This window comes from Ornithodoros turicata, chromosome 1, assembly GCF_037126465.1.
Source record: "Ornithodoros turicata isolate Travis chromosome 1, ASM3712646v1, whole genome shotgun sequence".
Lineage (NCBI taxonomy): Eukaryota > Metazoa > Arthropoda > Arachnida > Ixodida > Argasidae > Ornithodoros > Ornithodoros turicata.
The window spans coordinates 210,460,994-210,478,393 of NC_088201.1; the positions used below are offsets into that span (position 1 = coordinate 210,460,994).

At 44.8% G+C, this 17,400-nt stretch overlaps 2 protein-coding genes across 3 annotated transcripts in view; one reads left to right on the forward strand and one right to left on the reverse strand.

Moving 5' to 3' along the window:
• Positions 1 to 440, reverse strand: part of LOC135379017 (zinc finger protein 883-like) — a 36,688-nt gene extending 36,248 nt beyond the window's left edge. Inside the window, exon 1 of the mRNA XM_064612255.1 lies at positions 283 to 440. The gene's annotated coding sequence lies outside the window, so the exon portion shown is untranslated. The remainder of the gene's footprint in view (positions 1 to 282) is intronic.
• On the forward strand, positions 31 to 14,744 carry LOC135379019 (uncharacterized). 2 transcript variants are annotated; one of them, XM_064612263.1, is made up of 2 exons: positions 31 to 171; positions 12,105 to 14,744. In XM_064612263.1, the coding sequence occupies exon 2, from the start codon at positions 12,137 to 12,139 to the stop codon at positions 13,622 to 13,624; it is 1,488 nt and encodes a 495-aa protein (XP_064468333.1). In that variant the 5' UTR covers positions 31 to 171; positions 12,105 to 12,136; the 3' UTR covers positions 13,625 to 14,744. The 2 variants fall into 2 exon arrangements, with proteins under 2 accessions (XP_064468333.1, XP_064468334.1); XM_064612264.1 differs by lacking the exon at positions 31 to 171 and adding an exon at positions 327 to 753.
• Positions 14,745 to 17,400: the final 2,656 nt, after the last annotated feature.

Consider the following 17,400-nt stretch of genomic DNA (forward strand, 5'->3'; position numbering starts at 1 on the left):
AAGGTTGTCGTCGTCTGCTATGTCGTTATGAGCCATTCAACGGCATCAACATCATTGATAAACCAAAATAAACAATCGATAAGTGGAAGAAAGCGAAACTCCCATGCAAACTCCGAAAAAGCTGGAAAAAGCTTGGAAAGTGAGCCTAAGTTTGGAAGGAGCTTTGAACGGGTAAGTTATGTAGGTTTTAGGCCTCTAGTAATGCAAGTCGCTCTTTTGTTACTGAGGGCACTTCGCTAGAGCTGTGTAATCCATATCGATGCAGGGGATCAGGTGACTCACCTTTAGATGCTTTGGCACGGCGTGTTCGCTGCCGCGTTTATCTTTCCTGGTGGTGTGTGTGTGACTGTGTGTGTGTGCACGTTTTTATCTAATTAGTTTTATTTTTGTCTATTTTTTCGCACCTGTGAACCTATTTTTGGGATCTGCCCTGTATCAAAAGGGATTAGGTGCACGGTACTCTACTCTACTCTACTCTACGGGGGTGGCACTTAGTACTCGTACACGGAACATAGCTCTTATTGCAGCAGGGTCGACTGGGTCTTTGCCCCTTTTTGGAGTCAGTCCCACAACGTTCACACTATTACGAGATAGGCAGACTCGCACACGTGTAGTCTGTTTTCGTGATTCATTAAGGCGATTCCTTTTGGTGGTGGTCGCCATTGCGCAATAAGATATTTCGACCCTATTGAAGCAGGGACGCTGGTGGAACTTCGTTGTCGGCTAGCACCGGGAAAGAGCGTATATACGGCAGTAAGTCTTGACCCCTTTCAGATGGTTTCAATGTACCTGTTCCGCACGAAACAAACCAAATAGAGTTTCATTCCATTATCTGGTTTTTCTCTTCCACCCAGTTGTTTGCGACTGGTACAGGTCCCGACAAAAGTTTACGGAACACGCGAGCGGTGTATTTTCTCCTCGGTACGACACCCTAGCGGCAAGCGGAAGCTTGCGAAATCAGACCAATTCACTGCCTCGGAGGGGTGGACGGCTGCGCTCTTAGCTACAAACAGTGGTAGTTTCGGTATGCTTACTGTTGTATGTGCCCGCAAAGTGAGTTGGATTCTACTATTGTGCTCACCAACATGTGATGAGACAGGGAGCTCGCCGCTATCATCGTGATAACAAGGATGAATCATAGTGGCAACACTTTACGGTGTACTGCTTTTAGTGGAAAGCTGTGATATGTAGACAAGAGAAAGAAAGGTATCTTGTGAACAGTTGCTTTATTATGGACGACGCGTGACGAGCTGATAAACAATTGACGCTGACATTGATAATTGATTGATTGATGACGTTGAGTCACAAGCTGTTGACGAGCACAACAGTTAAACCCAACTCACTTCGCGGGCACACACAACAGTAATCATCGTCCAGCCCTCTGAGGCAGTGAACTGGTCTGATTTCGCCAGCTTCCGCTTGCCGCTAGGGTGTCGTACCGAGGAGAAAATACACCGCTCGCGTGTTCCGTAAACTTTTGTCGGGACCTGTACTCCATGTGAAAGTTCCTCTTTACATGAGGATTGCGGTATATTTTTTTAGGAAAGTATCTAGCTGTAGCAACTGAGGGGATATACGTATATATTTACCTCTATAATTAACTTTCACCTTACTCTTCATATCACCTGTTTTCCCCTCTTCAAGCTGTCACCGTGACACCGTTTGTTTCTAGGGTTGTCAAACCATGCCTGCCGTTTCTCTAAAACATTTTTCTTGTTTATGTCTTCACACATGGCGCTGTTAATCGTACGCGGTGTAGACTTGGGTCACTACTGTGCCATATGTGTACATCGGTGATGTCTCCGGGATTAAAGCAATTTTACGTATTTTCTACATATTTATCGCCATACCTCAAATGACCGCTTGAACGTTGACATCGTATGTCTGCGGGCGAGAAAGAATACGACGTTGTATCATTATGGGGCGATATTTTCTCAGTCACATTACTGTGACTGAGAAAATACGAGAATAAATTGAAAGAAAGAACACATTTGACTTTTTGTTGTGGTAGCCCGTATTATCTACCATCTAATATAGCCAAAAGCCGTCAGCACATTGGAGACTCAGTAAGAGAGACAGTTATCCACTTACTCTTGAAACACCGCGCTTCATATGCGGGGTGCATCACGTATGATTGGTCAGTATTCTCTTGAGTTCGCGAGTGATTTTTCTTAGAATTAGCATGAGATTAGAGGAGCCGTTAGTCACCTTTCATTATTAATCGCCATAATTAGTGAACACGTGTTAGTGATGAAAGATGGGAGTCACTGAAAAGGTTAGCCAGCTGTAGGACTCGAACCCACATCATCTGGATTGCCGGTTCAGGGCTCTACCAATTGAGCTATGCTAACACATGTTCAGCATGTTAATGGCTTACTTGTAAAGTTGTAGAGCACAACTCTAATGTGTCTAACCCACAAGAATGGAAACCTCAGCACTTTTCTGTACTCCCGTGAAGTGCAACTAAAAAGGGTGGGGAGATGTTAGATGTTCAGTCTGCTGGCGGCCCGTTGTCCTTGGAGCTCAGGGTCCTGTTTGAGCTTATTCTGCCACGTGTGATGTGTCAGTCAAGTAGCTGTGCTTCAACGGGTAATTTCTTCTTAGATACGTAGCTAATATTTCCACAGTTGGCTCTTTTGTAGAAAGGTTTCAATGTCTCGTCACTGCCTATACCGGGTGTTTCAGTTAAATCCCCGGGCTAAATAATTCGCGAACGGGTGCACCAATCCATGAGCTTTCTTTTTTACAAGTATCTGTCCGATACCACCTACAAGCTGCACACCGTGTGGATTAGTGGGAGGCGCTCATTATTAAGATAAAAATGCAAATGAGTTTCGTAAAAAAGCGTAACTTCTAAAGCAGGTAGCTGTCGGCATTAGAATGGGTACTACCCCTTTTGGGACCTTCAGTGGACACCTTTTAGAGAAAAATCTGCCACCGAAGCGGGTCATTTGTTGCAGTAATTAATTGGTTTCGGTTTACGTATTTTTTTCGCGGCTGGTCGCGGCGAAGCGCAAAAGGGCGTATTTCATTGGTGTAATTCATTGGTGTAAGGACGTAATTCATTGATGGATAAGGTAATGAAAGAGCGTCCTTTTGCGCTTCGCAGCGACAAGCCGCGACAAAAATACGTAAACCGAAACCAATTAATTACTGCAGCAAATGACCCGCTTCGGTGGCAGATTTTTCTCTAAAAGGTGTCCACTGAAGGTCCCAAAAGGGGTAGTACCCATTTTAATGCCGACAGCGCCCTGCTTTAGAAGTTACGCTTTTTTACGAAACTCATTTGCATTTTTATCTTAATAATGAGCGCCTCCCACTAATCCACACGGTGTGCAGCTTGTAGGTGGTATCGGACAGATACTTGTAAAAAAGAAAGCTCGTGGATTGGTGCACCCGTTCGCGAATTATTTAGCCCGGGGATTTAACTGAAACACACTGTATAATTGTTCTATCTTAGATTGTTTGCATATTGTTGCATCTGGTTGAACTTAGTCAGCGCTTGCGTATACATCTGGTATAAAAAGTGTGTTATTCCTGTAACGGCTGCACAATGTAAAAGGTGGAGCAGCGTTTCTCAAGCCGGACTGATTTTTTGCGCCTCCACCTTCCATTAAAATGAACTGAAATTGAAATTGAAACGGCCATGCTCGTTTCCTTCTCTAACATCCTCTGCATCCAATAAACCTGGATTCGTAACAAGTGCAATTTTTTCTTCTTTTTTTCTTTTTTTTTTCTTACCATACCACGGGAGTTCCCGTCGCTTATTCCTGTCCCTCGTCCGGACTTGTGCGTAACGCGTTACTAGTAATTGCGCTACTTGTAATCAATTTCTTTTTCAGTATTTTTTCAATTAATCTTTTACTTCGCTGTCAAAGTAATTTTTTGAGTAATAAATTACTTTTCTGAGTAATCGATTACTCAGTAATTGATTACTTTTCCAACAGAGATGAACACATCCTTCATACACGTTGCCCGAAGTGAAGTCTGTTGTTTTCATTTCTTTTTTTCTTAATAAATAAATAAATATATATATATATACCCCCTTCCCCGATAAACACCTCAGGCGATAAATACAGTAGACATGCAGATCTACTTGTCATACACGTTTTTGGTTCTCGTCTTATTTCAGCTGCTCCGCTGTTGAACCTTTCTTTTTTTTTTTCCCTCTTGCCTTTTCCGAGGCACACAAATGCGGGCATAATTTGCGTGGATGGAAAGTGACACCAGCACCGGTGGCGCAGCGGTAACGCGTGCGCTTGGAGACTGGGAGGTCCGCGGTTCGAATCCGCGGGCCGGCTGTGCCGTCGGGGGTTTTTCCTGGGTTTCCCTCAGATGTGTAATAGGCGTATGCCGGCACAGTTCCCCTGAAGTCGGCCCATGGACGCAGCTATCCTCCCCCCGAGCGAATTTCGCTCGGTCTTCCACTTCACCCTTTCCTCTCCTCCTCTCCACCACCTTTCCCTTCCCGAGAAACATGCCGCCTAATCAGGCAGGCAGACCTCTCGGGTTCCTCCCAACGACACTCCTCCTCCCTCCTCCTCCTCCTCGATGGAAAGTGACGAGCGGAGTAACGCTTTACTTTTCTTCTCGTTACCCAATTGCATCTGGAGTCGAGTAATTGGTAACGGTAGTCAGTTATTCTTTTCGAGTAACGGGCATAAGTCTGCCCTCGTCTACACTTTTAGGCATGTGACACTTAATAAGAGGCATTCAAAAAAAAAAAAAAATTGCCGCATAGAACAGGCGTCACCGTGTGCTGTCTACACAAAGGTGCCATTTGCACACAGATACGGTGTAGCGCGTATGATACCCGTTACATGGGTATGCAGCTCAGGGTATGCAGCACGAAAAACCACCTACAGTACCGGTGCCACGTCGCGCGCCCGTTATTTTGTTCCACATGACAGAGGCAACATGACTGAATCTGAGGACAGCGACAAGGCAAAACGGATAGAGAGCGCGCACGAAGGATTCAATATTGAGTTCGCTGTGTGTTCTCCTGTCCGTATAGACTCGTCGGAATTATCTAGCTCAAAGCCATGCTGTCTCTGTCATCGAAACAATAGGGTAACTGCAATATGTAAAACTATGCGGTTACAAATTCAGGGGCAATTACAGACGCGCATTTTGAAAGCGTACGGCTAGGATAAAGGTAGGTAAAACCCGTTTATTTCGCGAATCGAGAGAATCCGAGAACTTTAAGGGCACGCAAATAGTTCAAAACAGAGTCGGAGTTCGAGAAGAAGAAGCTGTAGGAGCTCGGGAGCCGAAATCGGGAAATTTAGCCGTCACGAGTATATCCCTGTCACTCGATTCGCGCAAATTTAGGGCCGCGAAATTAGAGTTTTACCCTACAAGGACCATTCTTCCTGATATGGAAAGCCTGAGCTTGGGTAACGATTAGAGGACAAATACACCACCCGTGTGTTTGTTACATTGAAACCATTATTTCAGCAGAAGCATCATCCCAACACCGATATGTGATATTTCATTTTGCAAACTCACAGTCGCCTGTTTTACAGTAGCCGGTAATGCAATTTGAAAACGTCTCCAGTCAATCAGTGATCAACAAAAGATACGATATATATATATTTATTTATGTCACGACACCTAGATTCAGGCAACAACGCAAGCACTACATAAAACCTCAAACATTTATCACACAGCAATATCACAGAAGGCTTTTCTTTCAAGCTAAAATGTATGCATGCTGTTCTGCGTCATTTCTGTGAGCGGGACCGTTAAACATTGCTCGACGACACTGCAGCTTTACACTGGTGTGATCAGTGCACTCTTGTTGTGTAGTCTCATATCCTGTACAGGTAAATCTTGAGAATGGGAAAACACATTCCTATGGAATCATGCTACATGATTTATAATATACTCCCGCATGCACATTGCAATCATGCTTCTATTTCGACAACAGAGAGAGGGCGCAGACAAGCTGGTTCATGATGACAAGGATGCAACCCGAGACAGGGAAATAAATAACAGACAACAATTTTCTCTGAGAAAATTGTTGTCTGTTGTTTATTTCCCTGTCTCGGGTTGCATCCTTGTCATGCTTCTATTTATTGCGAATGCCACAATGCCTCTAATCTGGTGTTGTGCCTGTCTTCAACGTGTTCTGAATAGCTGAGTTCAAAAATAGTGAACCAAACCAATATCCACTTCTGATATGCATATGTGTAGTACTTCACTGTACATTCAGTTATGTTACAACTTGTTCCCCTTACACCAGCTCAGGTGCATGCTAAGTGTCCACGGTTTTTCCCGTATGACATGTCCTGTACAATATCTACGCAGAATGGGTACTCCCATATCACACCGGCTCTCCTCTGCTTTGACTCACACTCCACCCCTAAACCAGTGAGTGGAGGTTATACACAACATGGGAATACTACGGTAACAAAATTCGGATGTAACTAGGAGTGTGTCATCAGCGTCATGACAAACGATTTTAACATGTATGGATCTGTCACTCGAAACAGTGCCTGAATGCTGTTGCAATGCGCGACACTATGACATACATTTATCGCTGGAAAGCTTCCTTCCCCCTCATCGTCACCAGGAGAATATGTGGCATCTCATGCAAACTACTTTCACTGAATGACTGGCACCAAATGCCTGTGACATTAGATTGTATATGTGCCACACCTGGTTATTTATTTTGTTTCAAGTAAGCAGTTCTTCAAAGCTACATGTGAAGAAAATTTACTGCTATACAAATATGTGGCTGGCATCCCCCAACACAACTGACCTTCATGTAACACACGAAAAACATGTCTGTGTAAGAGCTTGCTTCACCATAGGTTCATAAATCTTGTGGTTATGTGTGTGGAATTTTTCATTTCTTTTTAACAAGAAATTCACACTACTTCTGTTCCTTTTCAGAACCCCCCTTTCCTCCCACACTTTCATTTTCTTAGGGGTGCATAAAGTTCAGTAAAGTGGAACGAAATAATTACATGCTTATCTTGTGCGCCAACATAATGCATTTGGCCGGAACTTGTGAAACTGTTGCTTTGGGTGCTGGTAAATCTTCTGAACCATTTCCGCATACATGATGTATTAATTTCCTGAAGTTGTCTGAAGACTGCATGTTCATCACTCGTTACTGAAGTTAGGTGGTTAGTCATGCAGAGGCATCTGTATTATTTTACTACATATTCAGTGTTATGTCCCATACATCTGCTCCCTAACTTTGTCCTTCATGGTGCAGTACACCATGCTCACTACATTAAACTGTCCAGTTGCATAGATTTGTGTTGACACAACTGGATGAATATGTCCGCCTCTACGAAGTGACAACTACCAAAGTGGCTAAAAAAATAACTGAGATTGTGGAACAAAGATATACAAACATGTAAATTTTAATAAGAGTAATACAGCACATTGTAGCTAAGATGTACATGATTTCAAGTTGCATTCCTTTCTTTGTGTGAGCTTATTTGTCCATTGTGAACTTCATCTCACTGTCTGCTATAAATCAATACAGAAAGCAAGCAGACAATGATCAGTGCTACTCAGTGGTGGCCACTAACTACTTCTACAGTAGTTTAACTATAACTACTAACTACTTTGCGATTGAGAAGTTTAACTAGTAGTTCAACTACTGCAATGTAGTTTAACTACATCTATAACTACTTAACATTGTCCACCAACACCAATCCCTTGTAGTGTTCTTGGACACCTAAATATGAATCACAAGCAACGATAAACTTTGGCTCAAGGCATTGCTACGATCGTCAAATACAAAGCTTGCGGCGGGATTATTTCTGTGACTATGCGATAAACTAAGTTGCAGAATTATTTCACAGCAAATAAGGCTTCACTAGACAAGCAACAAAAGTGAAGATTTAGTACACATGCACGACAGAATTGCTCTACACCTCCGTTCTCATCAAACGAGTAGCTCAAGGTAAAAGTTGGAAGCACAATCGCGCCGTAAAGCTTGCGGCAAAATCGGTAGTTGGCGCCTTCAGTAATTTAACTGCTGTAGTTAACTACTTAAAATAGCAGTTTAACTAGTAGTTGCCACTACATTTCTGCAAGTAGTTGATAACTACTTTTTAACTACAATCAGGTAGTTTAACTACATGTAGTTAGCTACTGGCCATCACTGGTGCTACTACAGAGATTTCATGCTAGAATGAGCACCTCTAAGTGTGCCTTGCTTTGATATTCCACTGTGTTGTTTCTCAAGAAATAGCACAATCTCTCAATACAAAGCTGTACAGTCAATCTGCATAACCACACAGTGCAAAAATGCAGCCTGCGCAATAATTTTTTAGAGCTTTATATTCTGTGTAAAGAACGAGAATTAGTCGAGGCAGGTCACAAACATGAGCGATACAAACACGTAATCCTCGAATGCCCAGTTGTTTGAATTACAGTGTGTAGCTCAGGATGTCTGCAATCCAGTAAAGCATGGAAAATGTGTAAGGCAGGTCGCAAAAGACTACATTTATTGTTTTGTGACCTTGCTACAATGGCAATATATATTTTAGGAATTACAGTGGTCAGGTACGCTCTCTAAATTTGTAGCACTCAATTTTAGGTTGGAATGAGCAATGAATAGCAACTTCCCTCCTGATATTTTCTCATATATGCTAAATTTTAAATTTAATGTGATCGAATATGTGATAATATAATAATAATATATAAGAATATAATATGTGATAAATGAATGTGATCAACAGTAGATGTAAACAACATGAGTAGCCAGGGAAGTGCATTCACAATAATTTTCTTCTTATAGCGTATATGTGCATGCCTATTAACTGAAACAATTATCACAGTTCCCTGACAAGTTTTAATTTCTGAGAGTGTACTGTAGAGGCTGCTTAGATCTACAACAGTTCATACAAGGTATTATATACTGTGAATGTCTTTAAAAATCCCATGTGACACATATGCCTGTACTTTCTGGAGGTGCTGTGGTAGTCAAAGTTTGTGGGCATTACGCAGGTTCTGCACCCATTTCTTGAGTATGTCGAGGCAGCTGTGAAGTAACCTGCATTGATGATGATTATTCCAATTTTTATGGTGTATCGACAACAAACGAAATAATACATCAGAACATTGGTTTGGGTGCAACCAGTTAAAAATGAATATGTTGTTTAATAAATGCATTGGACAAATGTTAAATCATCAGTTTAAAACATGGTTTACAATCCCTGTTTCTTCTAAAAATTGAAAAGATTAAAAACTATTCTAAAAAGAATATGGGGAACTCTTCTAAAAAGAATTATAATCTCTAATTATTATATTGCTGGGTGAAGGAGCCTAAAGTGTAAGGTGTGTTTCTGATGTGAACATGTAAGAAAGTATGTAAAACTGAGAGAGGCTAACCACAGTGCGTGCACTGAGGTTGTTCCTTCCTGTAAAGTAGAAACCAGTGGATGAGGAACGTGATACTTACCTGTACACCCAGCCGTATCACACTGCACAGATTATTCACTGGGTAGCCCTCATGATGAAACCTGTATTGAGAGACCACTTTTGCCTTAAAAACTGCTACAAATAGCACGACACGCTACAGATTATTACTATCGTAACAAGCTGACGATACAGCTCAGACACAAAGGCGTTATTCAAGTGGCGCCACACCACCGTTACGTAGGATTCTTTGTCACAAATCAAACCAAGGCACAAAACAATACCAATACATGAAAAAAGGTGACAATCTTGGTCTCATTATGACGTAATACCGAACTTGTGCGCGAAGGTAATTCAAAGAAATGAATGTGGCACTTGCTTCCGCAGAGAACACCGTGTACCATGCTAGCAATGCATGCAAAAAAGCGCTCGAGTGCTCGCACATATATTGATGACAACACTACCTGTGTAGTGTAACGTGTTCTTTCAAGCATATTATGCACTCAAACTGTATTTGCCGCCGGGTAAAATGCAAGTGTGCTCGATTGAACGTCGGAAGAGCGATCAAGCAACCTGCATCCAGTGCTCGTTTTGGACAAAAAAACACTTCATAATGGTCAACTACATATACAGAATGGACGCCTATTTATTCCTCGATAAAGAGTGACTCACCTGTATAAATTTAGGCCCTGTAACCTTGCCAGTACGGTTGGTACGACCGTAATTGCAAGAAGTTGCCATGATCGCTGCGGCGACTGTTGTGGGTACAGTAAGATGGCGGCCGGTTTCTTCACGCTCGCGCTCCCAATCCGCGATCCAGCCTTTTACAATCGAGATCAGTGGGTCTCCCCGCACAATCGGATACGTGGAAGCTAAGTCACGTGTTTTCTTTCCGCGAGTATTTAATGCGGTTTTTAAATAAACATGTTCTCCTTCTTGATGTACGTCGTCAGCGACGCTTGATTTCGAAGCATGACCAGTGTACAACGGGGAGTGTAATGGAAGCGCGCGTAATATATTTTTGGTCGGAGCTGTAATGCGACCGCGCGCGCCGATGGCCAGCGACTTCAGATTTGTGATTGTGGATGGGGTTGTTCTGCGACTTTTAACTTGTTTCTGAGGATGAACATAGTTGTTCTGAACCACCATGCTTGCCACTACTTAGAATGCGCATTTTTCACCTGGGAACTGAAGGAAAATGTACGAGAGCTGCCGCGGTGCGTAGTAACTTCTGAAAGTCGTCTGCTCACGCCGATGCACTAGCACGCGCAAAAGTAGACGATTTCTGTATCCTATCACGGACTTACCCGCAGGGCGACGTGGCCATTCTTATTGTTGCCAACACAGATCGCGGCGTGCTCTGCAATATTTATCAATTTAATTCGGTTATTTAATAACTGTGGTGTGTTTTGTCGGGTAAATTAGCAGCATTCCATTTTCAACAAAGGGCAATCGAATGGTACACTTCATGAAAGGGGCAGGGGGTACGAGACCGTAGTCGACTGGTGAATACGGGTAAGTGAGTTCGAATGCGAGGGCACTAAGAACTTTGTCTTCTTGAGACACGATGTTTGGGTGCATGGGTGCAGCAGGTGTGTCCGTACTTACAGCATATACTTATGGCAGTATTCTCCATAGAACTCCAAGTAGCTCAATTTAAGGACAAAGTTCATTCGAGCGAGGACGGCTTCCGTGTCTTCCTTGGTTTCCGTTGCGGACTTTATTCCCGTAATCCTAACAGAGCGACCATTCACCTCGGCAAGCCTGAACGGACCCTTTCGGTCCGTTCAGGCTTGACTCACAATTCGCGTGAACTTTTAACATGTCATACCAATAACCCTTTCAATAGGATGCCAATGATGAAGCCGGTGCCCAGAATAACAGTCTTTTTTTGGAAATATGGCCGGCTCTCATCTTGAGGCAATTCCCTTCGTGCTTCGCTGTATCGGGCTCGCTGGATTCCTACCCTTTTGTGTTGTGTACGACACGACACGAGGGTAGCCAAAATAATAATAATAATAATAAAATACATAAAAAAGGAAAGAAAAAAAAAAACGCTGGCGCGGTATGGGTGTCTCGGAATCGGGCCCTGTAGCAGGATCGACTTGTCCGCTCGCAGTTTTTGACAGCACTGGCCGCAATGGACACAGAAGTTAAGTTCCGGGTTGCACATACCTATCTGTGCACAATTAACCATCTTCTTGTATCCAGTGCCTATTTTGTGATTTTATTGGGTGATTTTAGTTTCAACCAGCTGGATTCTGCTGTCGCGCTTCTTTCGCTCACGCACAGCACCTGTATACGGTCGGTCAAGAGCGACATAACTTTGGACTTTTTCTGTGCTGTGTAATGTTAACCTCCTCTAGCGATGTCCGACTAGCCGGTACGGTTACCGGTCACTTTTCGTTTATTGATAGAATTAAAGGAATTTAATAGCGCCGCCAAGTCACTCCAGCGGTGGAAATTGACCATACTTGTTCATTCCAAAGAATCGAAAGGAATGGAATTATCAGAAATCTTACATTCTTTGGAATTGAATTAGATTGGAATGGGTGATCCCCTTCGGCCACCCTGTTTTCGGAAAAGTTCACACGTCACACGCTCATTTCACATTCAGTGCCCACTGGTTCCAACGACCATTGAGCTGTGCGCCTGCGGTGTTACACCCAGTAGCTTTTGTTAAACGCTTCCGTAAAATATTCATCTTTATGTCTTCCCAGGCCAGACCGCCTTCGGCGAGCAGCTGCACAAGATGGAAGAACTGCATGCTCTGCAGCACGAGTTAGATTCCTGGAAATGTTGCACCCATGGAATAAGGGGGGAATGCATCCTGGTGACCAAACCGGTCGTCTGCAACAAGGCGCTTTCGCGCTTCGGTTTCTCCCTGGCTGAGACTGACCCAGATGTGCTGACGCTCTTCGTAACCGATAACGACGCTCTGTATTGCCAAAACGACGACATCATTGCGTTTGTGGAAATAGTGTTAAGGCTCATACGTGAACACGAGAGTATAAAATGTTTCTGCTTCCGTTGGGTGCATATCGATATTCTAGGTCCCATCCTGGGATCTTTGGCAGCACGGTCGGACGTGCGTGAGTTAATCTTAAACACTATACGTTACCGCAGAGGCGATGACGCTTATACGCAACCATATGGAGGTATCGCTACGTTTCCTTCGACCACTGAGGACTACAAAATCGGGACACCAATGGGGACAGCGGCCATGATATTAAAAGTGGTGCGTCAGGCACAGTCGCTGGAAGTGTTCGAGTTCAAACAAGAGGTTATTCATGCGGACGTAGCAATTGAGCTGGGCAGAGAGCTGGCGAAGAAACGTTCTCTTAAAACACTTTCTCTTGGTCCTCGCTGTAGAAACGTTTTGTCGTCGTACGTATCTACGCTCGATGCTATGCAGCCAGCCGATAAAGTATGCAACCTTAAATCTGTGACACTGTGCGGCGATATTTACCACGACAGGAGCTGCGATTCATTATTATCGAATGCGTCGATCACCTATTTAGATCTCTCCGGATGCGTGTATGTAGGTTATCCAATGTGCTGTAGTGGAATGCTTATCGACCCTTTCCTACAAGAGCTGGCTAACACGCTATCCCGCAACAGCAGCGTTAAGGTACTCATTCTGAAAAATAAAGGGTTCGGCCAGGAAGGGGCTGAGGCACTGGGCCGACTGATGGTCTCGAACACGACGATACGCACGTTGGACATCAGCCGCAATGCCCTGGGCACGGATGAGTGCACTGCATTAGCAGGCGGATTGCGTATGGCAAGGGGTCTTCGAGAAGTGATCATGAAAGGTTGTCATATCACACCTACGGGAGCAATGGCTATGTATGAAGCTCTGCGAGAAAATCAATTCAACATAAGCGTGGTCTTCGGCACAGGCTTTACGTTGACGAAGCGCATGCTGGAATTAGACATGCTCGTCCCTCGAATCCGTAGGGAATTTCCTATGAACTCCGATGAGATGTTGGGTGGTAGCAGTCTCCTGATGCAGCCGCAGCATTTCAAGGAAATAACCCTGGAATGGAACAACGGCAATTATTTCCCACTGGACAAATTATGTACTTTTCTTCAACAAGACGGGGTGCTGGTTGAGTCAATGTCCCTCGATTTATCGAATCTGTCTCGCGACTTAGTGCAGCAGCTGGCTGGATGTCTTCAGCGCAGAAAAGGCATTCAGGCTCTCTCGGTAAACAATTACGGAGAAACAGACGAATGAGTGCTGGAAATGGTACAGCTACTAGCACAGGGTTTGCAGAAGAACACTTCGCTCTCTGCATTTGAGGTTCGCATCCAAGTCAGCGACGTAATTCACCTGTTTGCGGACGTAATAAGTAAAAACAAGGCCTTGCAATCTATACACATAGGGCGTCCTCTAAAGTCCAGCGCGGTGCACGAGCTGGAGCAACGCATGATGCGCAACTATGCTATAACGAAATTTCAACTTCATATTCTTAATGATAGAGTGGGCATGGAGACCCTGACTGAACGGAACCGAGTCTTGCAAGATCGATCCCTGCATTTCATGTCTCAGGATACCGTCGTCAAGAAGCGCTGGGTGGAGGCCTTTGAACTGACACATGACACGGGGACGTTCAGGAGAGCCATCCTGTCCAAGTTAAAGATATCCGAAGAACAGGCGCATTCACTGATCGTCAGCAAGCAACGCTACATTCGCGACCACTACTTCGAAATCACCGCAGTCAGCAAGGACAGGATTGTGTGCAATGCATCGTCCACGGGTGCTGCTCAGATGGACAGCCTCAGCGCAGAATGCCTCTCTCATATAGCTGGCTATCTAAGTGTCAGCGATGTTGTGTGACCCGCTCTGTGTGTATGAGTGAAACTGGACGGGACGCTGCTGTTACGATGTCCGCGATGTATGAGCGCGATATGGGTTTCTCTTTCATCTTGTTCCGCTTCACACCCCTAGCAAGACGCCTTTCTGTGACTCAAGCCGACGCAATGTTGCAAAACTGCTTTGCAAGCCTGTGTTTATTCGTCTCTACAACGAAACTTGTAGCTCATAATTGCTCGTGTGAACAGTGTATACACAGAGATACATACAGGGTACAGCTTGGGACAAAAGTTTGCGTATTTCTTCATTGGAGCGGCCCCCTGGTAGAAGCAGGAAGAGCTCTACGAGACTATTTGTCCCACCAGCTGCGTTTACATGGACACGAACGTCGACTCAAGTCCCTAGTCGACCGTCCACGGTTTCCATGGCAACTACATAAGGCACCTTAGCGCTCCCGAAATTCACTCGACCTTACGCAGCAGCGCCACCACGTCGTTAAAATGTTATCTCGGAAATAAATATATTTTATTTTCGCAGTATATTTATTTACGAAGGGTATTTGATAACGCGTTTTGTGGGCTTTTCGCCGGGACTCCTCTGCCATGTTTTGTCCCACAGTCTGAAACATGGCTTGGCTCCGCTGCCGCTTCGAATCCAGCTCCGAACCGATGTCTCCCGAATAATGGACAACATAAATGTAGCGCTTTCGTCGGTCCATACACGTTGCGGTGAGTACAGTCATCGCATGCATCGGTTAAAATAGAAGCGTCAACTTTAGTTTTTTTATTATTATTTACGTGTTAGCGCCGCGAAGCAACTGTGGCTGTTCTTAGAACCCTTGCCGGTTTCGCGCACTCAGTGTAAACAATAGGTTTTATTATTCACGGACATCAACTTTCAAATTCGAATCCCTCGTTGCCGGCCGGCTTGCCCAGACTTCTGGGACGCAGCTATAGTTCAGGCTGTCGCGATTGGTCTTCGTAGCCACATCGCTCGTGAAGAAGCACTGTGTGGCCTTCTGGAGTGCTCTTGCTGCTGGCTGACGTCTACTCGTCTTTTACGTCACGTTCAGGGTGAGCGGCAAATCATGTTCCAGTCAGTTCGCTATAGGACTGTAGTGCCCTCGGCAGCGACCCTCTCGCGTTTTGATCGTTCGCTTGGTATGGAGTCATTCCAGCTCAGTCGTCCCAGTCGCGTGGCTCGACCATCGCGGATTTCGGAGGAAAAAATTTATAATGTTGCCATTGGTGGGAACATGAACCACACAAAGTATTTTTTCCCCGGAAGCACGTTGAATGGCCGCTACTCCCGAACGAAGCAGTAAATCATGCAGGGCGAGCGCGCCGTCACATTGGTAAAAAATTCAAACAGAACTGTCTTCACAAAGCCTGGTACTAGCTCTGCACCAGTCCACACCCGTCCGCCGCGGATCATTCGCGTGGGAGCGTTCGGTAAAATATCCTCTAAATCCACTAACTTTGCGATTTTTTTTTCCGGACGAACTATTAAAGAAACTTCCAAAAACTAATTTTTTAGAAGTTCAGACATGCCAAAGTAATAGGCAGAAAAAGTTTGAAGCTCGAATATCGCACGTTTTTTTTAAAAGAAAATTGCGAAGTTTGCTTGTTCAAGCAAAAACTGGTAACTTTGTTGACAGGGTGTCTACCAAACTGCAGCCTTCAAATTCCCTGACTGTTCCAGGTTTTCACTGACTATTTCAAGCAAATTCCCTAACAAAAACAAAAGGGAACTTGGTGCCTGCTCATACGTTTTGATACCAGATCCAACATAAAACAGACCATTTATTAAGTATTAGTGAGGCTACCCTACTTTTCTGCGTCAGAGCTTGTCATACTGGTGAACGGCTACTCGCAGTAACGTTGCTGCGGCATCGCCTCTCAACCACCGGTCGGCACTCGCGATTCGCCGCGCATCATCACGGCACTTGTTTGCGATTTTCCCTGACTTCAGCTGCTTTTTAGCCAAATTCCCTGACAATTCCCTGACTTTTCCAGTCACATCAAAAGTCCCTGACTATTCCCTGTTTTCCAGGTTGGTAGACACACTGGTTGAGCCGCCCTGAAATTTCTGAACACGCTGTGACAACGAAACAGGCTCAGAACAGTAGTCCAATATCCCGATAATCATAACACAAATTTTCTCAGAGGTGTTTCTCGTTTAAGGAGCGCGGCCCTGGTGCCGCAGGCAGCCTGCAGTGGCCGACCTTGTCTCAGCCGCAGCACGCGGGAAGGGAGCGAGCTTTCCTACGTTTGCTCAAACAAAAACGCGAACAGAAAGCACAGACAGCAACAACTACTTGCCTTGATTTTTATTTTGGCAGCAGTTCCTGGTCTTGAAGGTGCTGCCTGGCATGACCTACCCTAGGGCAACGGACACAGTGCAACACAAACCAACAGTCGCACAAGCTCCGTGTGACTTTATGTAGACCCTATAGCTTGCAGCATCAACTTCAGGCTCTGATTGCACCCACAAACGGAATGTGTTCCAGGTGCCCCAGCCAAGACGCACCATACTGGGCCAAGGCTAGCAAATGTTGAGAACCCCGCTCTCAGGCTGTGATTGCTGCTCTTCCATGCCTCATACGCTTCACGAATGTTTACGAGGACTCTCCTTTTCTGGTGTCCCCTAATGACGTCTTTATTTATTTTATTTTTTTTTTGGGAAGGCAGTACGCCACTGTGTCCTCTTCGTAAAAATGTCATATGTTCGTTTTCTCTTCTTCGGCCATGGGATTTCCTCCGCGAGGACCCCACTGCTATACTTTAGTTCCCTAGCTTTTCGCACCTGCCATTCGGGGGCTCCAACGAAGTCCATCACTTTTTGTCTTGACCAGGAGGCAGGGGCAAGGGTCAGAATTGAAGTCCTCCTAGTTGGCAAAACTTCGTCCTTGTATTTTTCCTTGAGCTCGTACAGGACGTTCTCGTAGTCACGAGCCATGGCTGTTTTGTCGGTTGAGTCTCCGGCGAGTTTTACTCCAAGCCTTTTGATATAATCGACCTCACGCGTCTGGATCTTCATAACCTTCATCTTGGCATATGTCTCCCGTGGAGGCATCGACCGCTTCTTCTTCACAGGTGTTTCGACCAATACTTGCAGCGATGCATTTAACAGTGCCAACGGCTCATCACCGTTTGTGCTACTACCGGAAGAAGCTTGGGCTCCTTGCGGCGCGGGAA

Bases quoted from the DNA above. Each gene is read 5' to 3' on its own strand.
- LOC135379019 (XM_064612263.1), top strand. From the start codon at position 12,137: ATGGAAGAACTGCATGCTCTGCAGCACGAGTTAGATTCCTGGAAATGT.